Source organism: Sceloporus undulatus, chromosome 3 (genome assembly GCF_019175285.1).
Source record: "Sceloporus undulatus isolate JIND9_A2432 ecotype Alabama chromosome 3, SceUnd_v1.1, whole genome shotgun sequence".
Lineage (NCBI taxonomy): Eukaryota > Metazoa > Chordata > Lepidosauria > Squamata > Phrynosomatidae > Sceloporus > Sceloporus undulatus.
In genome coordinates this window covers 158,792,295-158,820,198 of record NC_056524.1, presented here as the reverse complement: position 1 = coordinate 158,820,198, position 27,904 = coordinate 158,792,295, and the positions used below count along the sequence as shown (strand labels likewise).

Here is a 27,904-nt window from a genome sequence, read left to right as displayed (position 1 = left end):
GCTTGTCTTAAATGATGCATGCATCCTAAGGTTTATAAGACGAGGTCTTAAGACGTACTATTCCAAGTGTGAACTCCTCTAGCTGCTGCTTGATGCTGTGGATTGGCAGTTTTAAGGAGGGGTATTTAGAATTCTCAGGCAGAGAAGTTCAACTCCTAAAACTGCCAATCCCAGCATGCAACAGGAGGCTGCGTAGAGGAGTACACCTGGAATAGTAGCTCTTTAAGAGCATAGTGTGATAAACATCTAAGAATCCAGAAGCTGCACCAAAGCTGCACTCCAGTGCTTAGGAATGGAGTGTGGCTTTGGTTCGACCTCTGGATCTTAGGACCCATGCATCATTTAAATAGCATACCTCCAAGAGACCCGAAGAGCTTTTATTTTGGCAGTCTGTAACAGGCCATAGACTTCTGTCTGATTCTCATTTTGTCATCCCCCCACCTCTCCAGCATTTCTGGTAGTTTCTCGTCAGTTTTCTGAGGACCTCAGAAGTAGAAAAATTGTTGCCATCCATTGTGATTGTCCATTGCTGCCGAGTTAGAGTGTGATTTGTGAGGTTCCTTCAATTCATTTCTTTTAGAATTATTTTCTGGAGAAATGGCATGACATACTAGGCTTTCTGCCTTTGGCTGTCTCTCTGATACACACACCACACACAAACCACACACAACCTTTGTTTCCTTAGTGTGGATTCTGCTGAACTTTGAGCTTTGGGAGATTAGATGCATGGCAAAAATACACTCTAGCAGATTATGTACCAAATTCAGCATCCCTTTTGCATCTTATCCAAAATAATATGAATATGTAAATGTAAGGAAATGACTATAATCCTGCCACTTCCTTTTATACCCTGTGCGAATGCCATGCAAATTTGCTTTTCACTTTAGCCGCCCCGCATTATGTTCAGCTGTTTGCACACTTGCCGTTTAAAAACAAAATAGACCCTTTACTCTTCTCTCACTCAGGCCACACCTCTGTGCCAATCGGTTCAGAAGCTTGACTATAACACAGCAAGCAAGGTTAGGCTCTGGCTGTTTTGCTTGCAAGGTTTTGTCAACAAACATTTCCCACAGCATAAACTGGAGATTTTTTCCAGTTTGGATTTTTGTCATACGTGCTCAAACTGAGGCATCAAACACTGAAAATTCAACTACAAAGGGTGACAGTGTACGAGTTTCAAAACAAACAAACAAGACAGTGATCTGATGATACTTATATTTAGGAATGCTACTGTATTGAAGACAATTTCCATCCTGATTGGCACAATAAACACACTACAGAGATGCCTGTGTGCCAAATTGTGTGTCATGTAAGAAACACTAAACATTCTTTTTCCTAAGGGGAAACTGGTGGATTTTTTGCCCACCACCTCCCCATACAGTTTCTCTGGAAACTGTGTTTTTACATAAAAGTAAATTTTTTAAAATGTGAAATTGTGTTGTTGTTATTGTTTTATTAAAAAAACTGAAATCACTTGGGGAAAAATTGTATTTTATCATAGATTATCTCTCAAAACAACTTTCTTCCTATGTGTTATTCTTAATGACTGCGACTCCTGATGTCCAAACTCACCATTTTGATCAGGAAATGAATTCTAGCTATATTTTTTCTATCCTCAGTTGTCCAGTCAAAGAGCAGTTTGAACATAAATAACTATCAGGAGGGTGAATAGGGGACTTGAACACTCAACATCTCAACAGCTAACTGAGGAGGAAGATGGTCATTTAGTCACACTCTTCTCCACTGGAGAGTACAGCATATTTTAAACTGTAGTCCACTGTTTTAAAAATGTGCATGTTGCGATGATCCTGTGGTCCAAGCAACCCAAACAGCGGCCCTGTCTGGGCAATAAGTCCAGCATCTTATTTCTCCCCGAATCTCCTGTCTTGGTTCACATTCCCTGCGAAGTTGAGTGAGATCTTGGAGAACTTCAAATCACCACTGCCACCACCCTGTTAATTTATAAACCTTCCTTAACACACACTGGGACTTGTGGATTTATAGTTCCCTTCCTTTCTAAACTAAGCAAGCGATAACAAACTAAGTAAGAAGAAATGTAGGAATAGTAGATACTTTTAAAGAAAATACCCTTATCCCTCCATATTCGCTAGGGTGTTAGGGGCACAAGACCCCTGTGAATATGCAAAAAAAAAAAACAAAACAAAACCCACAAATAACAAAAAAACACCATGTTTTTACCTGAGAGGACACCTCTCTAGGAATCTCTAGGTCCCATTGCAACTCTGGGGTCAACACCCAATAGACACTGACCACAGAACTGCACTGGAAGAACTACAAATGCCTGTAGAGTATTTTCTCTAGGACTCTTACTCCAGGGCAACTCTGTGGTCAGCATCTGACAGATACTGGCCATAGAACTTCACTGGGGGAGCTACAAATGCCTAGTAGAGTATTCTCTATAGAATCTCTAGGTCTTTCAGTGCAACCTTTAGTTAAAGTTTGACCATAGAGTTGCACTGGGGGACCTAGAGATTCTTAGAGGAAAACATATTAACCAAATCCGTGAATATCAAATCCACAAATATCAAATCTGCAATATGGAGGAATGAGTGTATTTATTCTATTAACAAAAATAATATCAATCATACACAGGTCTTTTGACCTTGCAGGTACAATATGTGCAGTTATCAGACATCATTTCAAGCAAGCCAACAGAAACAAAATTAATAAGGCCTAACCATTCTAATTGACACATTCCTAATTAGTGTCTTTCAGTGCAACCTTTAGTTAAAGTTGACCATAGAGTTGCACTGGAGGACCTAGAGATTCTTAGAGAGAACATATTAACCAAATCTGTGAATAATCAAATCCACAAATATCAAATCTGCAAATATGGAGGAATGAGTGTATTTATTCTATTAACAAAAATAATATCAATCATACAAGGTCTTTTGACCTTGCAGGTACAATATGTGAAGTTATCAGACATTCATTTCAAGCAAGCCAACAGAAACAAAATTAATAAGGCCTAACCATTCTAATTGACACATTCCTAAGTAGTGATGCAGAGATGGAATCTGCCAGCCTCGATGGGTTTGAGATGTAGTTACTAGTCTTGGCCTAGCACAAACTACCTTCCTGAAGTATGCTTTCTCGACACAGCCACAACACTGCAGATTTTCCCAACCAGCAAGACCCACATCAAGTGAGATACTCTTACTCCAGACTCCCACTGTAGAAGCTCCTCCAACTGATCTCAGAGGCCTTTTATATCCCTCTGTTAGACGCTTCTAGAAGAAACTCCCACTCCTGCTCACTGATTGGCCAAGTGGGCCTTCTGTCAGCTGTGATGTAATTACTCATTTGCATGTACTTCCCTCCCAGCTTAACTTATTGCCTGACAGAAGTCTTCAAATGACTGGAGGCCCAGTCATTACACATGTAAACATAAAAATATACAAGGACGTCCTGGTGGTGCAGTGGTTAAATGCCTGTATTTCATCCTGAATTCAATCCCAAGAGCTTCAAGATGCACTCAGCTTTGCATGCTTCTGCAGGTCGCTAAAACAGGTACCCAGCTTGTTGAGGGCAATTGCCTTACACATTGTAAAATGCTTAGGGAGTGCTTACTTCACTGATAAGCAGTATAGAAATGTACTTGCTATTGCTATTTCTATCCATCTCCTCAGTTATCCTTACTTTTGACAATTCATTTTGACAAAATGTAACTGAACATACTTGGTTGTTGTAGACCTTGACTGATGGCGTCTGTGAGTGAGACATCTCTAAGCCCTTCTATTCTTCACTGCTCTGCTTCGGTCTTGTCGATTGAGGCTGGTGACCTCCCTAATTGAGTCTAGCCATTTGGTGTGTGGTCTTCCTCTCTTTCTACTTCCTTATATTTTTCCTAGCATTACTGTCTTTTCTAATGAGTCATGCCTTGTCATAATGTGGCCAAAGTGTGACAGCCTCAGACAGTTTAATCATCTTGACTCCCAAGGGAGAGTTCAGGCTTGATCTGTTCAATGACCTATTTGTTTGTCTTTTTGGCTGTCCATAGTAATTATCAGCACTCTTCTCCATCATCACATCTCAAATGAGTTGATTTTCTTTTTATCCACTTTCTTCCCTGTCCAGCTCTTACATCCATACAGGATGATGGGGAATACATTGAATTGGACAATTCTAACTTTAGTATTCAGTTGTACATCTTTACTCTTGTCTAATTCTTCCACGGCTACCTTTCCCATTCCTAATCTTCTTATGATTTCTTAACTGCAGCCTCCATTATGATCAATGTTTGATCCAAAATATAGGACACCTTTTAACTATTTTAATTTTTTCATTATCTAGATTGAATTTATGTAAATCCTCTGAGATCATTATTTTTGTTCTCTTTATGTTTAGCAACCAGCCTGCTTTTGCACTTTCTTCCTTGACCTTCCTTAGTAATTGTTCAATGTCCATGATGTTTTCTGCTAGTAGTATGGTGACTGACTACCCTACCTCTCCTTTATTGATATGTTATCTCAACTGAATACATCAAACCCATTCCTGTGAAAATATTAACAGCAGCAAAGAACTTGACCATGCATGAGGGGTTATCTCTGACATACATGACATTATGTGGAGAAAATAGTGGTCCCAATAATACAATAGTTATTCAAAATATTTCCCGTTTTACACTGACACCCACATGTATTTCTGGTGTGTGTGTGTGTGTGTGTAAGCTACAATTTTGGATTAAAAATGTGATTTTGCACATGAATTTGATTTTTGCATGAAAACGGATTGTGTACAGGGGGAAAACACACATAATTTTCATACGGAACAGCTCATGTGTAATTCTGCACAGAATAACTTCCCCAAAATACTTCTGAATATGTGAATAATGAGTGAAAACCCACAGAAGAATTCAGAAACAATGGGAATTATTGGATGAACAATTCACTTCCTAATGCATAGACCTTCAGAATGTGAACTATCCTCTGTAACATCATTAATGTAACAGAGACCTTTGAAATTTGCCTCATAATGAGTTTGATCATTCACCCCAGTATTGACTATTCTGAATGGCAGCAGGTCTGCTTTTCAAGTGCACGTATTCCTTAACTGTGCCACCAGACTTAGATATTTTGCTGCCTAATAGAATCAGAGAGTTGCAAGAAACCACAAGGGCCATCCAGTCCAACCTCCTGCCATATAGAAACACAAATCAAAGCATCCCTGTAGTTTGAATCCATTCCCCTGTGTCTGAATTCTCTGGAATAGCAGAAAACAAGCTTGCTTCATCCTCAATATGGCACCCCTTCAAATATTAAACAGGGCTATCATATCACCTCTTAACCTTCTCTTCTCTAGGGTAAACATGCCCTGTTCCCTAAGTTGCTGCTCATAGTTTCTAGAACTTTCACCATTTTGGTTGCCCTCCTCTAGACACACTCCAGCTTCTCAACATCCTTTTTGAATTATGATGACCAGAATTGGACACAGTATTCCAGGTGAGGCCTGACCAAAGCAGAATAAAGTGGAACTATTACTTCCCTCAATCTAGACACTATACTTCTATTGATGCAACCTAGAAATGTATTGGCTCTTTTAGCTGCTGCACTGCACAGTATAAATGATACACAATGTTAAAACATTACAATCTAGGACCATGCGGGGGGGGGGGGGTATTAAAAAAAAAAACAGCCAGGATCCTGTGCCTCCAGAGTCTCTCTGCTGGTTCCTGGTGTTTCTAGGAGAGACAGAGGATGGTTCTTGGGGTGGCAGGGCAGCTTTTTAAAGTTCCTGTGCCTCCAGTCTCTCTCTGCTGGTCCCTGGTGTTCCTAGAAGAGGTAACTGATGGTTCTTGGGGTGGCAGGGCAGCTTTTTAAAGTGCTGCTTGTCTGCCATGTTCTCAGCAGCTGGACTCCTGTGCCTCCCGATTCTCTCTGATGGCCCCTGGTGTTTCTGGGAGAGGCAGGACTAGTGGTCTATAGTAGGACTCCTAGAATTCCCAATATTCTTATATTTGATGTATTCACACACCTTGGTTAGTTTCACTGCCCCATTTCTTTGGATGCCTAAACTGTACATCTTTTGTTCTTACAATGAAAACCTAAGCTTTCTGAATCAAAAGGAAATCAGCTATACTTCTAATAAAACAGAAAAATATTTCCAAAGGCAGTAAAGGCAATGCCTAAAATATTAGTAGTTCAGGTACAACAATAAAACAAGAAATGATGTCAGTTATTTCATGTAGGCATGCATAAAGGTTTTTGATAAAAAATATTCACACTTTTGCTCTGGTGAAATCTAGTGACAAACTGGACAACTTCACCGGCATAGAAGAAATGCTGAAAGTAAACAAAGTTTGGCTACCTGTCCTGAAAAACATCAAAATCAAGACTCAGTACAAGCAAATGAACACCACCCAGGCTCAAGGAGTTTCCCCACAGACAATAGATTGTCAGTTAAACACAAATCCTCCTTTCATATCCCCCTACCCTCCACAACACACCTCCAGGTAAAAGGCAGCTTTCCCACAGCCCAAAAGGAGCGGATCTTTGCTACTCCTTCTTGGCAGATTTGGGGCATGGTGTTTGGTTGCCATGGTCCCAATCCATCTTTGGAAGGGGGTGGATTTAACCCACCCCTTCCCTCCCCAACTGCTTCCCCCCATAGTTAAAAAGTTACAGATTTCTCATATCTTGGATTAAACGTTGTTCAGAATGGAGACTGCAGTCAAGAGATAAGAAGAAGACTAGCAATGGGAAGAGCAGCTATGAAAGAGATAGAAAAGATCCTAAAGAGTGAAGATTTACAACTGAGCACTAAAGTTAGAACCATATAAGCTGTGGTATTCCCCATCACTATGTATGGATGTGAGTCCTGGACAGTGAAAAAAGCAGATAAAAAGAAAACTAACTCATTTGAGATATGATGTTGGAGAAGAGTGATGAGGCTACCATGGCTGGCCAAGATGGTGAATGAAAGGATCCTAGAACATATGAAGTCTGAACTCTCTCTGGAAGCCAAGATGACTAGGTAAGGCTGTCACATCATGAGAAGAAATGAATCATTAGAAAACACAATGATGCTAGGAAAGTTAAAAGGCAGTAGAAAGAGGAAGGCCACATGCCCGATGGCTAGACTCGATCAGGGAGGCCTCATGTCAGTAGGTAAAACCTTAGCAGAGCAGTTGAGGACAGGCAGTCTTGGAGAGGTCTCATCCACAGGGTTGATAGGAGTCAGAGTTGATGTGAGACTAATTAACAATTAGTAGTAGTAATGGGTATTGGTAAAAGCACTAAGTATTTTACAATCATGAAGTAAATCAAAACATTTTAGTTGTCACTACTGACTTCTCAACTTGTTTAAATGAAGTTCATTTTGTTGCATAGCTGTGAGAGCAGATGCAGTTGGTTTTGGCTTTGAGGGAAAAGTAAAAGCTTTTCTTATCATGCAGTATCTGCCCAAAATTGCAGCCTATGCTATTATGCAAAGTAACCTTCAAGTGGCAAGCAACCTTCAGTTATGACATAGTCAATCACAATGCATAATCGCGATGCATAATGAAGGCATCCCATTAATCTTGTCTCTCTGTGAAGACAAAAGAAAGAGAGATGTACTATCAGCTCCAGTAAAAGGGAGTGTAACAAATTGTGAGATGGAGGATTCCTGTTTATGGCCCTTGAATTCAGCTACCTCAGTGCATCTGTTCACAGAAGAAGCACCAGCAACATTTCTAAGAGGCATAAACAACAAGAGCAGCAAAATGTAGATCAAAGCATGTCGAGTGATTTTTTTTTAAAGCATGCTGCTGCTTGTGCTCTGATGTTAGAGCTTGCTTTTTTTTCTTTTTCACACACACAAAAATCCATCAATGCTCTTTTCCAGAACTTCAGTTCAAGGAGTAAAAACAAACCCTGGTAAATTATAAGTGCATGAAAGTTCAGAAGAAAAATAGGAAAAAAATATGAGTAGGAACTTGGGGGATCAAAGGTTAGATAATCAGCATTTCCCCATCATAACACTCCCAATTTCAGGTTGATATTTATATGAGTAGTGATGAAAATTTCCACTTATTTCATTCCCTCATACACAAACTATAAATTTCAAAAGATATAGATTGCCAGGTTTTTGCCCCATTTTAAAATGATTTTTCACATTTCTGTGCTTTTCGATGAAAATTTTGGAAGATTTCTTTCCTTTTTTGCAAATAACATGTTTGTGCAAAATACAGTGCTTTGTGCAAAACTTCATCTCGCATAAGCACCATCCATTCAAGCATTTTTTTTAAAAAAATAGAAGTATACACACACACATATATACACACTCAAGCTGACCATGTTTATGGGCTATCTCAATGTAGTAAGACTTCTTTTCTTTATGAAGTTATGCAGTTCCAAATATTATTTATATTCCTGTACATGACAGATAAATAATAATTATTATTTATTTCTTAGTTTTGTACCCAAACCTCTATCAGAAAAATTGATACCAACACTTTAAAAATGGAGAGAAGAGGGGCATAGGGTTGATGAGGAGTCTGGAAATATGGGTGAATATACACAATTAGTTCTGATGTCTGCTTACACTGTACAATTATAGCACTACGATTCCATGTTAACTGCCATGGTTGCATCTGAAGTTTGTAGTTTGATGAGGCATCAAAGGAACTCTCTGGCTGAGAATTCTAAATGTGGAATAATTATAAATTCTCCCTGAATTGCATATTGAAAGACTGAATAGCATGTAAATGTGGCAGTTAAAGTAGAACACTAGTGCTATAATTTCATAGTATGAACCCCCCCCCCCCATATGGAATTGCACTTCCCCTGAAGATGCAACTATGCAGCTGGAGTGCTTTCTTAGATCCAAGGCTTTCCCTGGATGATCAGCTTATGATAGTGGGCGGACGTGCCTTCTACTAGAATCAACTGTTTTGCCAGCTGGTAGCTTTTCTAGAGGAGATGGATTTGGCTTGCATTGGCCATTAATGTCTTAGCTATTTTCAGGCTGAACTACATCAATGTAACTGGGTCTGCCTTTAAAAAGAGTTTGAAACTGTAATTAGTCCAAAATATTCCTGCCAAAATATTAGTGGAGGATGAAGATCTTAGTCAACTGTGTATTATCTGTGCTGAAGCATTATAAGGTTTAAGATCAGTCTGAGTTTGAAAGCTAAATGTTAGAAGTAATTATATCACCTGTATCATGCTACTTTTGGGATTAAAGGAAATCTCTGTCACTCCCCCCTCTCTCTCTAATGGCAACAAATCATTACTTTTGGGTGTAAGAAGTAATATCTTCTCAATATGCCTGAAACATAGCTTTGGGGGAGTCACTTAGGTTTTTTTTTTTTTTTTCCTTTTTGCAATTTTTATATTTTTTAATGTTTTCAATGATAATTTTGAAAGTAGCTAAAATGTAATTGTGAATTATTAGTGTGCTATGCTCAAAATACTGGATAATGCCGAGCTGCTTGTGAAAAAACATTCCCCATAACAGAAAAGAAATCTAATGAGGAATGGATTGTTGTTGTTTTTCTAAATAGCGTGCATTGGTTCATAACCATGTTCCCTCAGATAACAGTCACCTTGCATTTGGTTCTCATGACCACAATGCGAAACTGTGTTCACTGTCCTATGTTAATTTCTGTGATTAAAGAAACGGAGGAGGAGGAGGAGGAGGAGGATCACATTAAAATTGTTGGTTTCCATAATCCCCACAACACAGATGAGAAGTTGAACCTGAAGAAACAGTGACTCACATAAAACTACCTACTGAGTTTGTAGTTGGGCTGAGATTTTGATTGGAAATGTGCTTCTCTTATCCACAGGTTTATATTGGCTTTTATCTAACTGAGTCTTAGAAACCTTCTGCATATATAAATACATGTTTTTTTGCGGGATAACAACCGCCGCTTTGCGGTGCTCCCCCGCCGGCGCCATTTGCCTCCGCGTGAAGCCGCAGCAGCCAAACTGGCGACTCCGCCGGAGCAAAAAAGAAGCTCCATTTCGGAGCTTCTTTCTGCGGTGCCTCTATGACGTCGCGAGGCGCCCAGGCGCATCCGCGACGTCATAGGCGCTGTGACACGTCTGGACGCTATGCGTCCAGTACGTAAATGGCGGCGCCCGATGTGGAAGGGGCCGCGCAATCTTGTACATACTGTATACGTACTAGGGTTAGGGGGTGCGGAAGCAACTCACCTTCCTAACCCTAGTACGTATACAGTACGTACTAATATGGCGGTGTGTATCCCGCCATAGCCTGCTATTTTTGAGCAGATAATTAGCCAGTTTCCAAAGAGATTGAACTGTTTTATTCAGTTCCTCAAGGCAACAACACTGTATATTCCATAGTGCTCTCAGATATTCTCATAAAATATTTCAGATAGTAGCTAGCATTTACTAGCCAGAGTTTACTATCACAAGCAATGAGAGTCCAGACAGAAGTCTCATTTTTGCCTGTTTTAACAGATTATGTTAGAAATTTCAATGCTTCTCCCTTTCTTTGCTTTGTCCCATAGTGCCACAGGTGCAAGACAGTGGTACATATGGGGAATGAAGAGAACGATGTGAAACCCAAACCATCAAAATCAAACATTCATCCAGTCTATTAAGGACTGAGGTTGGCAGGTTTACTTACATTTTGCAGCTGGACTCGGCTTTGGGCCCTGGGCTCTGATTTTGCCATCATGCTGGAAGCATTGAGGCTGTAGGTTTTCCCATTTTGTGATTCTTTCAGCTGCTCCTGAATATGTTTTGCTTGTTTCCTAAAAAAAGAAAAAGAAAAAGAGAGAAAGATGATGATGATGACAATGATCCAAATCAAGATGTGTGATTATTATGTTGTCTTCCACTGTCAATTATTCTACTATAGTTCCTCGTCTCCAAAACCCCATGCCTCTATGGATCACTAATGCCAACTGTAATAATGTGATGGTAAATCCAGTTGGAGTGGCATTACCTATTAGAATGAAATGTGTTTGCTGCCCCCAATAGCATGATTGTCCACTAGGGGCCATCTCAAACTGAACTGGACCAACCAGACAAAACTAGATTGGAGCCAGGTCATTTTGAATTGATCCAGATGCAAAATGCTGTAGTTTGTTCTCTTCTCTTTCCTTCTAAATTATTTTGGGCCAGCTTTAGATTAGTAAAAGCAAACCCAGAGAGTCATTAAAGTGATGCTAAATGACACCAGGTGCTGCAAAACAGCATCAGAAAACATAAACCCCCCAGGGCCCGGGAGGGGGGCAGTCTGCAAGTGGAACACTGGTCTTTGATACATTAGATTTCTATATGGTCCCAAATCCCAGAAGCACTCTCCAGTTGCCATGCCTATGGGAGCAATGTATTCTTTTGCTCTTTTAGTGTGTGGAGAGATCTTGTAGCACTTTTGAGACTAAAGAAAAGAAAGAAATTGGCATCATAAGCTTTTGTGGACTTCAGGCTACTTCTTCAGATGCATTTGAGGAACTAGACTGAAGTCTACAAAAGCTCATGCTGTCAGCTTCTTTCAGTTAGTCTCAAAGGTGTTACAAGATCTCTCAACATACTGATTCTACATACTGACACGGCTATATCTTTGAATTTTTGCTCTTTTAGTTGGAGGAAACACTAGTTAGTTGAACTTTACTCACTTATCCATAGAAGTCACAAAATAAATGTGGCACATTATGATCAGCTTAGCAGCCAAAATTAGTATGCACACTATACAATTCTTTAATTACTAGAGTGATAAAATAGAGACCTTCTAATTCATGCCTAGAATGGTTAAGATATTTTTTTTACTCTAACTGACAGCTAGAATCTCATAATTCTTTTCCAATGATTTTATTTTTACCAGTTTACATCCTAATAGAAATCAAGCCTAAAATGAGTAGAATGACACACCATTTCAGATGTGTGTGTGTGTGTGTGAGAGAGAGAGAGAGAGAGAGAAAGAGAGAATTGGAGTGACAGCCAACAATGTATCTTTGCAGAATGCAAAATGTATCTACCAGAGGAAGACATAATTAAAATGTATGTCAAACACACACAGTTCAAATAACCCCTATGAATCAATGTGCCTCTCCCTCCCCATTCTTTTCAAATAGATGCCTGTAATAAAACTCTCCAAATGAATATATTCTGCAGCTGCTTTATGCTTTGATGCCGAATTCATTATAACATTGAAACAGTAAATCTTGTTGAACATTCATTTGATCTGCCTATGTTTGTTTCTTATTTCTAGTATTGTTAAGCCTTTCAAATTCATAACTCCCTATGGTTTGATGTAAATAATATAATGACTCAGGCAAAATAAATTTTAGGTAAATTTCATGCCTATTCCAAGTATGATTCTAACAATATTTATTGAAATAAGTTCTATTAAACTTGAAGAATTTAGTACATAAATGTACCAGGGATGTGAGATATAACCAAGCTCCTTTCTAACTTAGCTATTGTTATGTACCTATACAACTTGTGTTTCCAAAAACATAAAATAAGAAGATCCTATGGTATTTTTTTAAAATGTTAATACATTTCATTTGAGTCTAGTATAAGTTACAGGAAGAAAAAAAAGTAGCAGCAAACAGGTTTTAAATATAAGATCCATGAAATCATTATTGTTTGGAATACACACAAAATAGCTATCTATCTGTGAATCCAAAATTTCAGCTCAGATCCCATGATGTGGGGCTAGGGATATGGTATTCGGCCTCAAAGTTATTTTCAGGTATAGGAGGAATAGTTAAAATATGTATCTCAAGCATAACATTCTGGCATTTTATAGACAATAAGGAATGCCTGGTTTTGGCCAATCCTGTGAAGTCTGGCATAATAATAATAATGATAATGATATTTATTACATTTTAAATCACAACATTCAAACAGACAACAACAAAACAACTAAACACAAAAGCAGTAAAAATCACAAGTATATATAATAATCTAAAAATAATCTATGAAAATCTAAACACTCTTTCTATTCTCCCATTTTAAAAAAAGCCTAACATATATTAAATCAAACAAAACCAAACAAAATAACTACAAATAACAATTTAGCTAAAATTGGACTTCCCACTTTCCAATCCCAAGAAATTTAAGGCAACATATAGTGAAATCCTCCAATATACTTTTCTATTGCAAACTAGTATACTGGACATCTAAAAACCTTCAGGCATCCCAATTTTTCGGATGCAAGCCAAGAACAAAATGGAAAACGATAAAAAAGAAAATGGAGGATATAGTGTTCCTGATTTAAAATTATACCATCAAGCAAACATATTGACACGGGTGACTGATTGGATTAACTTAGAAAATGAAATGCTATTAATATTGGAAGGATTTAATAAACAATTTTTTGGCATGCATACCTGTGGCACAAGAAGGCAAAAGTACACAAGGACTTCAAAGACCATTTTATCAGAAAATCACTACTAAAATATTGGAACTTACAAAAAAGGAATTTCTATCGGAAAATACCAGTCTCACCCCCATCCTCCTCATCCTCCCAGCTCCCTCCCCCACCCTCAGCATTCCGTTCACTGGCCTTGCCTTGGACCCTTCCCCGGTGTCTGCGCTCCCTCACCCAGCCTTGCCTCCATCCTCCTCCTCCTCCTCCTACTCTACGCCCAGGGCTCCCCTTTGCTCTGCTCTCTGCTTGGCATTCCTTAGACCCCTCTACAGGCCTCTTGTGGACCCAGGCACCTGCACCGAGGGAGGGATGGAAAGAGTCAATTGTGGGAGCCATCTCTGCCCTCTGGGGTGCCTCCTCCTCGTCCGACTTGCCATGCTACCAACCTCCGGCCCAGTGCCTGCAGAGCAATGCACCTGTTGGCATGCTGCTGCTGCCAGAGCACATCCAGGATCTTCCCAGGACAGCTGACACTACATGCTCCAGAGCAGTGAGAGAGGCCTGGCTGGCCCAGCAGAGATGGAGGAAGGGCTCTCCACCTGCTCCCGGCCCAAGCCCCGAGCCCTGAGCCCCGAGCCCAGTCCTCCTCCACCTCCCCAAATGGTATTGCCTTCAGTGTTGCCTGCCAAAGCTGCTGTCGGCCTCCCTCCCCCCGCTCGAGTAGCTGATCCATGCTGGGTGACAGGCCATGGGGAAGGGAGAATGGAGACTTGGAAGGGGCCAATGCCAGGCCAGGGAGGATGAACGCAGAAGCTGGGAGAGGGACCAAGGCCAGTCTGGGGAGCAGGAGCCAACTAAATGAGGATGAGAATCATGCCAAAAAACAGCGAATCCAAAAGGTCCCAATTCATAGTGTGAACCTTTTGGAATCAAATAGCAGAGCAGAGCAGAGCTGAATCAGGACTTGGATTTTCTGTAAATGAGAATGAGCCCCAAGTTAAATAAATGGGCTTGTGCTAATAGGGGTTTAAATAAATAAATAAATAAATAGCTTCAGACATCCCAATTTGTAAGCATAATCTTTTTTCTTTCTTCTTTTTGAAAGCTGACCAATGATTTCTGTTACAGTAATGATGGAAGTTTGTTCATGTCTGCCAATAAAGACTGGACCTTGTCTGAAGCACGTCATTGTTGAGGCAGCCACTTCAGGAAGCAGAGGGGCATGGACTGGAAAGCATTGTATGTGCCATAGAGCCTGGCCTGCATCACCCAAATTAGTTATCTGCCTTAAGGGGTATGGAGGACTTTATCTTATCACCAATATCAATGGAGCATTTGGCTGATTTTCTTTTGAATGTGAACTGGTGATGGTGGTGAGATACCATTGTGACCTTCCACTCAGGCAGCATTGCTTTGTCCAGCCCTTGTGTAAACAGAATAGTTACACACTGAGCGTGGAGCTCCAGCATTTAAATATTCTCTCTCACAAAAGTTCTGTGGATCCCTAAGACCAAGGAAACACCACTTTCAGGCCTAGCTTTGAATGTTGCTGCCCACAGATTCACCAGGCCCTTTTACTGAACTCATTTCAAATTTCCACGGATTAGGTAGTGGGTGAAAATTTTATCTGAGTTTGGTTTTGTTCAATTTATCATAATTAAAATGAAGGAAAGGGGAAACCAAGATATTTATCCAGCATTACTGAAGTAAGGACATGATTCTTAAAGTTCACTTTGAAAGTCACTTCAAGACAAACACTGGCATGTTGAACAGATTTCAGTCATGGTCACTCCCTTCCTTGAGAAGATAGATAGGTAGGTAGATAGATTGAACAGAACATCAATAGGATTTCTACAGTTAACTACCTCGAGTTGATTGTGACTCTTGGTGACACTGTGGATGAGACATCGCTAAGAACTCCTGTCCTCCACTATTCTGCTTAGTTACTGTACATTCATGCCTGTTACCTCCCTAATAGAGTCCATCCATCTAGCATACACCCTTCCTCATTTTCTGCTTCCCTCCACCTTTCCTAACATTATTGCTTTTTTCCCCAGTGAGTCATGTCTTTTCATGATGTGTCCAAAGTATGACAGCCTAAGTTGTATCATCTTGGCTTCTAGGGAGTTTTCTGGCTTGATCTGCTCTAGGACCCATTTGTTTGTCCGTTGGCTGTCCATGGTATCCTCAACATTATTATCCAGCACCACATCTTGAATGAATTGATTTTCTTCACATCTTTCTTAACTGTCCAGTACTCACATCTATACTTTTCATGGTAATAAGGAAAACAATAGCTTGTACAATTATAACTTTTGTGTTCACTTCTATACCTTTCCATTTTAGAATCTTTTCTAGTTCTTTCATAGTCGCCCTCCCCATTCTTAATCTTCTTTTGATTTCCTGACTACAGTCCCGGTTTCTATCAATGTTTGATCCCAGTTAAGAGAACTTTTTTTTTACTATTTCTATTTCTTCACTGTCTAGGTAGAATTTGTCTAGAATCTCCATGGTCATTATTTTTGTTTTCTTAATGTTCAACAGAAGTCCTGCCTTTGTACTTTCTTCCTTAATCTTCTTTAGTAGTTGTTTCAGGTCTGTGAGGTTTTCTGCTAGTATTATGGTGTTATCTGGGTATCTTAAGACTGTTGATATTTTTTTGTAATACCCACAGAAAACTATGGATGCCTGCCATGAAAGCCTACAGTATGTTCTGTATATAAGTTAAACAGGTAGGATGATAAGATGCCGCTTTGCCTGACTCCTTTGCCAATTGGGAAACATTCTGTTTCTTCATGTTCTGTTCTGACAGTGGCCTCTTGTCTTAAATACAGATTATCAGATGTGTTGGCAAGTCCATGTTTTTAAGAGAATTCCATAGCCTTTCATGATGTATGCAATCAAAGGCTTGGCTGTAGTCTGATTTCTTTTAAGAATTCCCTGGTATGCTTTATTAATCCTTGTATGCTTGCAATGTGGTCCCTAGTGCCTCTTCATTTCTTGAACCCCACTTTCTCTGTCCATGTTTGGTTCAAGTCTATGTTGCAGAATTCCGAGCATGATTTTGCTTGCTTGGGAGATTAGTGCTATGGCCCTATAGTTACTGCACTCTTCTATGTCTATTTTTGTGGATGGGGTTGCATATTGATCATTTCCAGCCTGTTCACCATTTTTTTGTTTTTGACATCTTACAATAGGGTAGAGATGGAAATGGTCACACAAGAAGTCAGAGGTTAAAAAAACATGCTGCTTAGAGCTGGCAAAGTTTTTAATTATGCACTCCATTCTCAATGTTACGCGGTCTTGAAAAATATTCAGCTACTAGTGTTATGCACCATCAGAATTCCAGCCCCATTCAGTGTAAATAATGGCCTGATCTTGTTGTGGAGTGTATTGTTTTGTTGTTGAATGGCAAGGTTTCAGGGTGTCTATTTAATTAATGATCCATTGTTTGCTGGGAAACCCCTCACCCTGGGTGGTTTTAATTTGCATTTGCTGAGTCTTGATGTTTTTCAGGATTGGTAGCCAAACTTTGTTTACTTTAAGGGTTCCTTCTTTCCTGTTGAAGTTGTCCAGGTGTTAATAAATTTCAGTGGCTTCCCTGTGCATTCTGACCTATAGCTGTTGGCATGGTCTAGAATTTCAGTGTTTTCAGACAGCATTTTATGCCCAGGAAGGTTCATAACATGTTCTGCTACTGCTGATGTTTCTGGCTGACCAAGTCTGCAGTGTGTCTTGTGTTCCTTCATTCATGTTTGAACACTGAATTTGTTGTTTACTATGTAGACTTGTCTGCAGCTGCACAGTGTGCGGTAAACCCCTGCAGACATGAGAAGGTTTCTCTTGTTATTTGCTGGGTGCAGCATTTGCTGGATTTTCTTGGTTGGTTTGTAGATCATTTGGAGGTTGTGTTTCCTCACCATTTTCCCTATTCTGTCTGTTACTCCTTTGATGTATGGTAAAAATATCTTCCCTTTGGGTGGTGATTTGTCTTCACTCCTATGGGTTTATCTGAATCTGGCAGCCCTTCTGATGTATGAGCTGGAATAACCATTAGACTGTAGACTCCAGACAAGGTGGTTCAATTTATCTTTCAGAAAGTGGGGTTCACAAATCCTTTTTGCCTGGTCTACCAGTATTTTTATTGTGCTTCTTTTTTGTCCTGGGTGATGGTTGGAGTTCTTGTGTAGGTATCTGTCTCTGTATGTAGGTTTTCTGTATACTGTGTGGCCCAACTGTTCATTTCGCGGATGGCAATGTTCCTCTTGAACTCTGCAACAATTCTGCTCTCTTGAAGTGTACAGATGTTTATGCCACATGATCCTTCCACATCTGCCTAAACCAATCTGCTAGTCAAGTATATTGGGAGATTGCATTTCACCAGTAATTTTGGATCATGATTCAATTGACACTCCATTTGGCTTCTGTACATGGTAGAGGGGCAGACAAACACAGTGTGCTTTGCTTCTCACAACAAATATCTCTGGCCACGTCCAAGCCTACCAATACCAATTGTGGTTTTTGTTAGACATGCTTTTTAGATTATGAAGCAGAACCATGGCTGTCTAATGTGTTATTCAGATTAAATACAGTCGGCCCTTCTTATACACTGATTTTTATACACGGATTCAAGCATACATGGTTTGAAAATATTCCAAAAAAGTATAAATTTACCTTGATTTTCCATTTTTATAAGGGAAACCATTTTGCTATGTCATTATATTTAATGGGACTTGAGCATACACGGATTTTGTTATACACGGGAGATCTTGGAACCAAACCCCAGCGTATAACAAGGGTCCACTGTACTTACTTTACTAGGAATTTCAAGCATATGTTTTTACTAAAACCACCTAAAAGGTGTTATTTAATTATGAGCCACTCTGTAAAATTTCTCATATAAACTGAATTCCTTGAGAGAATCATCAGGATTAAACATTGTCTGTCTCTGTTTGTGAGCAACAGTAGGAGTTTGAAAAAGATAACGCTGTCTATGTTGCATTTTACAGTAACCATTGCATATATAATATTTTTCTTGTAAAAGGCATTGTTTCATGTTTTAAAGACTTTCTGCCAACATATGCATGAATGGAAAACATGAGGCCAATTTGTTTTTGTTTGTTTTTTCCAAATAAAGAATAAAAAGAAAGCTTTTAATTTATTGGTGATTTTTAAATATAATCCCATTACACCAATTGTTTCTAGCTTTTCAAGTCTCTGGTACATTGTATGACAATTTATTCTTGGAATATACTCTTTAGAAAGCCCATCAAGCTGTGTTTTGCTTCTCTACAGGAAGGCGATAAATTCCACTGATTCCCTTTCCAAATAATAAGGTCCATTTACTGAATGTTATGACAACCATATCACACTTTGTGATTCTCTACTTCATAAGAATGCTTAGTATAAGGTTTCCATTTGAAAGGGGGTTATTTAAATTATATTTGCTGTTTATTTTGTGTGTATGTGTTAGCCTCAGTGCTGTTTTACTTGCATTTTTATTAAGGGTAAATGGAGTTCAGCTCTCCAGCAGAGAATTCTAAGCACCTCACAAAACTATAAATCCCAGGATTCTGAAGGATGGAGAATAACAGTTAAAGTGACATCCAACTGCTTTACATTTTTGGTACACAAGTTTTTTCCCCCTTAAAAGAGGGTAATGTGGGAGTTTTCTGCAAGGTGTAGTTTGAATCTCGATTAGTCAGTCAGTCCCTAGCACTGTTCTATTGTGCAGTTCTAGTGCAATTGAATAATGTCTATTCAGAGGAAAGTCTTGCTTGCTCACAGATAAGAAAGAGGGGCTTGCTCACAGATAAGTGAATATAAGATTTGAGTGTGACATAAGCACTTTTTCAGGCATCTGATTGTAGAAAGCAGAATATGTGGTGGGACATGCATGTAAGCTCCATCCTCAGATATCCTCATACATCCAGCAACAGCACAAACCTTTCCTCACTTAGTGGGAAGGATTTATAACTGTGTTAAATTGAACATGGTTACCCAGTTAATTTGAAACCCTAATAATACAAGTCTCCCTATCATGATAGTGCTGTACCTGCATTTAGCCAAACACTGCTTTAAAAGTCCTCTTCAGATCTTTACATGTTACATTTTGTATTGTGCAGACATCAGGGATGTTTGGGACTTATATACACTGTCTTTAAGGTCCTATTTTTAGCCCTCCATGTGTTCAAGTGAATGCCTGAACAGAGATTGTCTGGAAAGTTATGATGTGTGGCAATTAGTAATTCAAAACAAATGTTGTTAGTGTTGAAAAATTAAGAAATTACCAGTAAGTTAGTGAACTATTATTTCCAGTATTCACTGGAATTTGTCCATAATGTGTGAAAACATATTTTCAACTTAGAAGCTATATTGTATTGGGTGAGATCTGGAGTGATCAGCATTCATGTATCAACATTTATGATCAACGTGCACTACATTTTGGACATTGCATGGCACATACACACATAGTTAATCTGTAATGTGTATTCATAGCTATATATTAGCTTACTATCTTATCTTTTTAATACTGTTATATTCCAAGCTGAACAGCACATGCTAGAAATATATGAATTACAACAGCAACTGAAAATTCAGGAACAATCAAAATAAGAATTAAGCCCCACTGAATTCAAAAGGAGTTACCTCCAAGTAAGAAGGTAAAAGGACTACAGCCTCAACTTCCAAAATGTCTACCATTTTGCTGAAACTAAGTGCTAGTGTATTTGGATATGTAAGTGTTGCAGTTCACATTTTATGAATATATGCCACATCCTGTCCACAGACGATATTAAGCCAGACGACCATAAAAAAGTCCAATATTCTAACTCAATACTGTACTTGTATCACTTGTTGTAGCTTAGCTTGATTAATTCATAATTGGTTACCTATTGATGTATGCAAATTCATTATTGGCTTCCTAGTTTAAGAAACGTGAAACTAGAGTGAGCAGAATTTGTGGTTGATGAACTTTTGCTGCAGGAAAGGGACATAACAAACTTTTATTTTTGTTAGTCAGTAAAAGCAGTTGAATGAAATATGCAACTGATCTAAAAGAATACATACAAAGTTTTGAGTATGAAAAAGAATACAACACTCACAATTGCACCACTGGGAACTGATGGAACAGGCTCAGGTTCTACAATGTGCTTATGGATGACATCCAAGAATACAGATTTCCTAACATGGAATAATTCTCTATAATATTGTACATACAATGAAGACCTAATGGTTAATTAGAAAAGAACAAAAATGTGATCAATGGGATAGCTAGAGAGAATTTTATAATAGTAGATGCACATCTAAGGGAGGTATAGAATTAGACCCTATTCTTTACCCTCCCCTTCTGTCTCAGAGAGAGAGAGAGAGAGAGAGAAATCAAAGTTAAGCACATTTCATTCAAGTGGCTGTGAGCCAGAGCTGGAGAAAGTGGGAAGGATAAGTGGTGCTGGGGCTTGCCTGGGGAAGGGGAAACACAAAACATTGCCTCTCTCACTCTTCCTTTAGCAACAATCACTCCCAAACTTCAGTCCCTGCATATCTATATTGGTAAATTGCCTTCACACTTTATTTCACATGCAATTTTGACATAACTTGTACCATACGGTTAGCAATGATCACTAGCAATCTTCCCCTCTCATTCCTGAGGAAAATCAGAATTCCTCTGTCCCCAACTTACTGTTACTTTGTGATCATTTTAGAGGGAACAGTAAACTAGGGGTGGAAGTATCTCAGTTGTAATGAGGACCTGATAAAGGTAATGGTAGAGGTTTCCCCTTTGCCAAGGTTTTCAAGTCGTGTCCAACTATAGAGGGCAGGGCTCATCTTAGCCATCTGCTCATCTTAGCCAAATCTTATATTCACTTGTCTGTGAGCAAGCCTCTCTTTTTTATCTGGGAGCTCATACTTAGCCATGGGAGCCAGCATTGCCATAGATGACACCATGGCCATGAGGCCAGCATGACTGCATGGAACACTGTTACCTTCCTACTGAAATGGTACCTATTGGTCTACTTTCACTTTTGCATGCTTTCAAACTGCTAGGTTGGCAGAAGCTGAGACTAGGGACAGGAGCTCACTCCATCATGTGGTACATGGGTCTTGAATTGCTTACTGCCAACCTTGCGATTGTCAGAGTAAGCATCTTAACCACTGAGCCACCATGTCTCTGAATCCCAGTTCTAATGAGGACTTGAAGGGGAATTTAATTTAGTGGGTGACTTAATTTCATTGGTACTGAGACATTTCCCAGATGTATGGCTTGTCTACACTGCTTTTAAAAACTTAAAAAATACTCCCTCCCCTGAATCTGGGACAATACGGCCACACAATATATGGCCATATCCATCCCAGATTTGAGATATCTTACCCTATGGCAGAGTTTTAAAACTCTGGAAAACATTGAGATTTTTTTCTTTCCTCCATCAGCAAGTGATGCTGGGCACCTAATTTGCCTCAGAGTGCCAGGGGTATCAGCAGAGCCAGTGCAGAGGGGGGTATGAAGGGGAAAACTTTATAATTTGGGCCAGGAACTGTCTCAGACATTAAAATGGTTTGAAAGGTGGTGGTGTCAAGGGCAGCAAATGGGACAGTGGGGCTGGAGGTGCCAGTCCTGCTGCTGCTGGTGGAGGCAGCAGCAGGAGCAGCAGCAGTGGAGTACCCAGGAAAACCAGGATAGTTGTGTAAGTGTGTAGACAATGTACCCAATGTCCCTGAAGAGAAAAGGGCATGCAGGCTGGTTCAGGGGCAGAGGAAAAGGCAGGAGTGGCAGGTGTCCATTTAGACTTTTGCTCATAGTATAGACTAGTCCATGATCTTATTTAAAAATCTCCCCTGCATATGAAACACTTAGCACTGGGGGAAAGATCTTTCATTGATGCTAATGCATCAATAGTGAGGAAAGAGGACTTTGATGAGAACATGGCTGAAGAGGGAATGGTCAAACCTCCACTCTGCACATGTAACAGCACCAACAAAATTGCATCTTAATATCATTCTTTATTATACATTTTAATAGTTTCTCACCATACCATGAAAGTTATATCTTCTCTGGCCCTTTAGAAATATTTCCTGCTGGACTGTAACAACACTTAAATATTTTCTCTCTTTCTCTTTTTCCAAGGAAGTTTGTTTTTTCTTGCTAGCAGCCAGATTTTGACAACAATATATAAGATGCTAGCAGACAAAGGATTTTTGCCTTGCAGACAAGCCCTGCATGGACAATGTGTATGTGTAGGTCTCTGTCATTGCCTGCCACAGGGCAGAGATGGTGGGTGTCTGGTATTCCTCCTCTTGACAGGTTATCTTGTAGGAAACTAGAGTGTGTGCTTGTCTTTCTTTGTTCTTCCTTTCCTTTGTTCTTTATACTAACTTGTTGGGAACTGGAGGGTAGAATTGTGATTCTATGCTTTTATTCCTTTCTATCTCATTTTTCTAAATAATCAACCCTTCCAAGACCACAACTGACTGATTATTTCATCAGTTTCATATCCAAACCCACATATGCTTGATAGCTGGATAGGTTGTGAGTGTCACACCTGACAGCTAGTGATTGAGTTGTGGGTGTGATATCTCTCAGCTGAGGCAGAGAGTGTGGTGTCCATCAGCCAAGTGGGTTGTTGGGCTGCATCTGACAACTGGCCTAGGTTGTGAACATTACATTGTTGATTCCAGCTTCCAGTGAGGCAAAGGGTCAAAGATTATGGTAGTTGCAGTCAGATAAGATCTGGAAAGTCAAGGCATGCTTATTTTTATTTTTATTGCATATGTCACAAAATTGTTTCCAGGATGTTTAACATTGTTCAACTTAAATCCACCTTTGTCAGATATGGAAATCTTATAGTAATATGTGCACTCTTACTATCTATAGATGAGAGTAGGAAAAGCAATAGTTTCAAGCTCTTCCTTTTCATTTGTGCTGCTGTATGTCAACCTGATGTAACACATATCTGCCATGTTTGAAGACTGTTTAGGAACTTCATTTGGTACAAAGAACTGTAGCCAGAGTGTTAATGGGAGAGTTATATTATATTATATTATATTATATTATATTATATTATATTGTTCTTCAGTATTTTTAACACTATGGCTGCATCCACACCTGCTCACCACTCCTTCCTCTTTCTTTGTTTCTGGTATGAAACCACCTTAACAGACTAGTTCTGTTTTTGCTGCAAAGGGAACTCCAGGTAAAGTCATGTCTGAGAATCTGCCATGGCTCAAGGCTATGGAATTCTGGGAATGGTAGTTAGTTGTGGCATCACAGCTTTACTCTGGTGCCACAACAAACTACCATTCCCAGAATTTCATAGACTTGAGCCATGGCAGTTAAAGTGGTGTCAGACCAAATTATTTCTGCAGTGCGGATACAACCATATTGTTAAAAATACTAAAGAACAATATATTAAGATATAGCCTAAGACTTAAATAGCTTTTTAAATATTATTTAATATTGAATATTAATCCATTTTAATATTCATGTTTTGTATGTTTCAACTCTATTTTAATTTAATTTGTAAGCTGCCTCAAGTCTCTGTTTTGGAGGAAAAACAGCATATAAGTACAGCTAATAACAGAAAACAACAAAAACAACAATAACAACCAGCCAGTGAAACAATGGTACAAGTCTTAATAATGGAGATGCCAGTGATATTTGTTGTTTACTTACATGTCCTGCAGCACATTCGCTCAGAAGGAAAGAACATGTATGGAAAGGCCCTTACTATTTCCTCTTGCTTCATAATAATGGATTAAGAAAACAATGGAGAGAGAGAGAACTAATGAACTGAAAAAGGCATAAAGAGGGACAGGACAGAGACTAGACAAAGGCTCTTACTTTGTTTTGAAGTAGAACGCTGCACAGATCATGCCCACTATGACTATGCCAAAGACGATACAGGATATAGACAGCACCTGCCGCTGGTAAACCTCTTCGCTCTCTGTGGACAGTAAAATTGAGAATTATGGCAACATTAAACAGCAACATCTGATAATATGGAGATGTTTTGAAATGTGTGAATTAATATGACACACTGTTCTCACTGAGTACAGGTGGTGTGTGGCGTATGGCCTTTGGTCATGAATAATTGGCTTTGTGCTCCAAGATTTATTGAGCTGCTGACTGAAACAATATTGCTGTATTGACTTTGCCCCTACTTTCCCTTCATGACTAATAGGGCTCACTGCATAATAAGATACCTTCACAATGTGTGTATTTGCACCCCACATTTATCTGTGGGCAAGAGAACCTGTGGTATGATTATGCCATACTGTCATAGAATGTGTGGCCCCACAATTTACAAGGAACAGCCATTTTAGGAAACAGTCTACTACTAAAGCACAATCCCACCCTCAGCTACTCATCAAAACCTTTAGTCTTCAAAATGCCTTTCCAAGAAATAAAGTTCTCACAAGATTCTCTTCAAACAATTCCAGTGGACTGATGAGAAATTTATAATGAAATCAAAAGACATTCAGTCTAGGTGATAATTACAGTGAGCCTGCCATGTTGGTGGGCTAGCCATCCAGGGCCTGGAGCTCCTGCAGATCATCCCACCCCATATTAGCCAATGGTAGCACACGCCTGTGGGCATACTGATATTGGAGCACACATGTCATCACCTGTTGACTAAATTTGGCATGAGGTTTTATATTTTCCCCATCTGTGTGTGTGTGTGGGGGGACCAAACCCCTGAAGATGGGAAGATCCTACTGTATCTACTCTTCAGTCAGATATTTAAATAATGCCAAGGGAACAAAAACAGAGAGAGCTGGAATCTACTTCTTAAACCCACTAGAGTATCACTTATTACTTTTTATGGGGATCCCCAGAATTCAATCATTTCCCGCTTTAAAATACAAAGTGGTGGTTGTTTTTCTTTCTGATTATATGGAATTCTTGTCCCTAATCTCCACCTTGTTCCCTGGATTCCTGGCATACAAACAACATAAAACACTGAAATATTTACAGTACTGAAGGGGGAGAAAGGGAACAAAATCAAACCAAAAAGAAACGCTTCCAATTGGATAGAGATTAATGAAAGCCAGAGGGTTGCCATACTCCACTACAGAGACCTTTACCTTCCTAGGAACTGATTTTTATTTTTCAAAACAACATTCTTTATAAATGTGTCATGTAATTCATTTAAAAGAAAGGGTTAGAGTGGAAATCAAAAGTAAGAGAAATAATCCTAGGTAATGTAAGAAAGGTGATTGGACAATTAATAAACAACTTAGAGTACTGTATAAATTAAACAGAAATTTTCAATATAGTATATTTTAACATCACGTGCTTCCTTAATCCATTGCTTAACAGTAAAATCTGCTAGAATATATTGTTACTTGTTAACATAAGACTGACAAATTGTAAAAGAAACTGTAAAAATTCAAAAGCATGGGTGGATAGTCTAAGTGAATATTGATCTGATTGAGAGATTCATGTATAGGGATGCACTGTACCTTGTTTGTTCAAACATGCACAAAGGAATGTGGCCTCCTTATATTGAATAAAAAGTCTTTAGGAGGAAGAAAAGCACCATGAACAAATACAGACTTTTCCTGCACTGTTAGCACAAAACTGAAAACCACCCTCCTTCTCAAAAAACAAACAAAAAACCTAAGTAATTTTTTCATGAAAAGTTTTTTTTTACAGAAGCAATCACAATGTTGTCCCTTTTTTAGTTTTGCATGTAAAATGTTTTTCGATCGTTTTAAAAAAAGGATTTGAGTTAGCAATATTTCATAAAGAATTTTTAATGCCATTAAAAGTTAAATGTCATGCCCACTTTGAATGGGAAAGGTTTAAGAAAATAATCTTTTACTTGTCACACAGAAATCCAGCAGACTGAGAATAATTCCACAGTCCATGGCGGCACGTTTAAAAGTGCAATCAAATGCACACATGACAGGGAGGTGTTGTCAGTGCTGCTTTTCTAATGAATGCCCCTGACTGTTCCAAGCAGAATTTCTTTCACTAATGTTATGATCCTAATTTAACTGCTGTAGCAACATCCTACAAAATTTTGGGATGTGTAGTTCAAGGAGAAGCATTGTGAATTCTCAGCCAGAGAACTCCTGTAGTGCCTCACCAAACTAAAAACATCAGAATTCCATAGGATGTCACTGCAGTTAAAGCAGAATCATTTTGCTATAGTTGTAATGTGAAAGACACTCTCCCCCCCCCCAAAAAAAATTTTGTCTCATTTATTCATTATAACATGGCAAAGATCCATGTTGCATGTCCCATTGCATGGGAGATGTAGCTGTGATAATGCAGCTACTTTGTAGGTATGATAATGCAGCTGTCTTGTCAAAACTTATTATTACAATGTCACTCACTTGCACAAGGAGGATGGATACATCCTCCTTCTGTAAGTGCAGCGTGCTGGCTTTTAAAGTGGATTTTAGGTGGCATTTCTGATCGTGACAATAGCGTTACCACTGTAGCACATAATATTAACATCTCAAATAAAAATATTGAATAAACTGACATAAAACCATATAAAATGTATACACAATAAAACAATATAAAACAGTTTATTAAAAATAATAAATAATTATAGCACTCCAACTATCAGCATAAAAAGTGAGACATTATACTCATTCCTGGCTCAGGAAAGCTGAAAGCGAATTGTTAGTTCCCATCTAGACAACATTTATTGAGTCAACTGAACTTATCTAAGGGCCGAAGCACATGGCTTGGAAGGAGTGGCCTCAGGCTGTTCCTGTACCAATCACACCAGGAGCACAGCGACCACACTGCCTGCTTCCAAAGCAGGCCACCACCACAGTCCCAAATGGGCTGCTGCAGGAGCAAATTAAATCCACTCCTAAAAGGTCCTGTTCTTGTTTCATAAGCACAACCTTGAAGCAGCTTCCAGACACTTTGGGGGCATACGCCATCTAAACGCCATACCCCTGAAGTGGCTGGAAGCTGGGTTGTTTTTTTTTTTTTTTGGCTCATCTGTTTTGGACCTACCTGTTGACTTGCTAAAGTCTCATTGATTCAGTAGGTCTATTCTAGTTAGAACTAACAATAGGATTCCCCTCTTACATTTTTAGAAGACATTTAAAGCTTCTTCACATGTGACACAGAATTGTAGTTATCCCATGGCTCCATACCTCACTAAATTGCTGCAACCTCTTCCTATCTTTAAAAAACACTAAAAGAATGTATGAAACCCATGTTTATTTTCAATTTAATACAGCATCATTCCTTCCTGTCTGACACAAGAATTATCCAACTGAAAATTTATTTCACACACACTATCTCATTGACATATAAATAGCCATCCTCTGTATATACAGACAACTAGAATGTCAGAGAGAAGTCTCATCTAGCATGTTTATCTCAGTCTATTTATATCATATGGCTGCTTTGAGGACAATGTGGGGAGGAACATAGTCATATATGCCATCTTGGAGGATAGACACATATTAATAAACAAATTACATGTGAAGGAAAGTTGCTTTGAAATGGAGGAAGAACATTCAGATATATGATTGGTCTCCCACTGAAAATTGAAGTATCTAGCAAGATACACAATATACAACTTTTCTGCAAGCATAGATTAACTCCACTTTAACTATGAATTACTTACAATTTGAC

General features: G+C 39.0%; 1 protein-coding gene across 1 annotated transcript in view; it reads right to left on the bottom strand.

The window, feature by feature from the left end:
• NRG3 (neuregulin 3) overlaps window positions 1-27,904 on the bottom strand; it is a 764,487-nt gene that overhangs the window by 21,316 nt on the left and 715,267 nt on the right. Inside the window, exons 5-6 of the mRNA XM_042461138.1 lie at window positions 24,134-24,236; window positions 10,600-10,726 (exon numbers count right to left, since the gene is read on the bottom strand). Of these exons, the coding sequence (XP_042317072.1) occupies window positions 10,600-10,726; window positions 24,134-24,236 (230 nt within the window). The remainder of the gene's footprint in view (window positions 1-10,599; window positions 10,727-24,133; window positions 24,237-27,904) is intronic.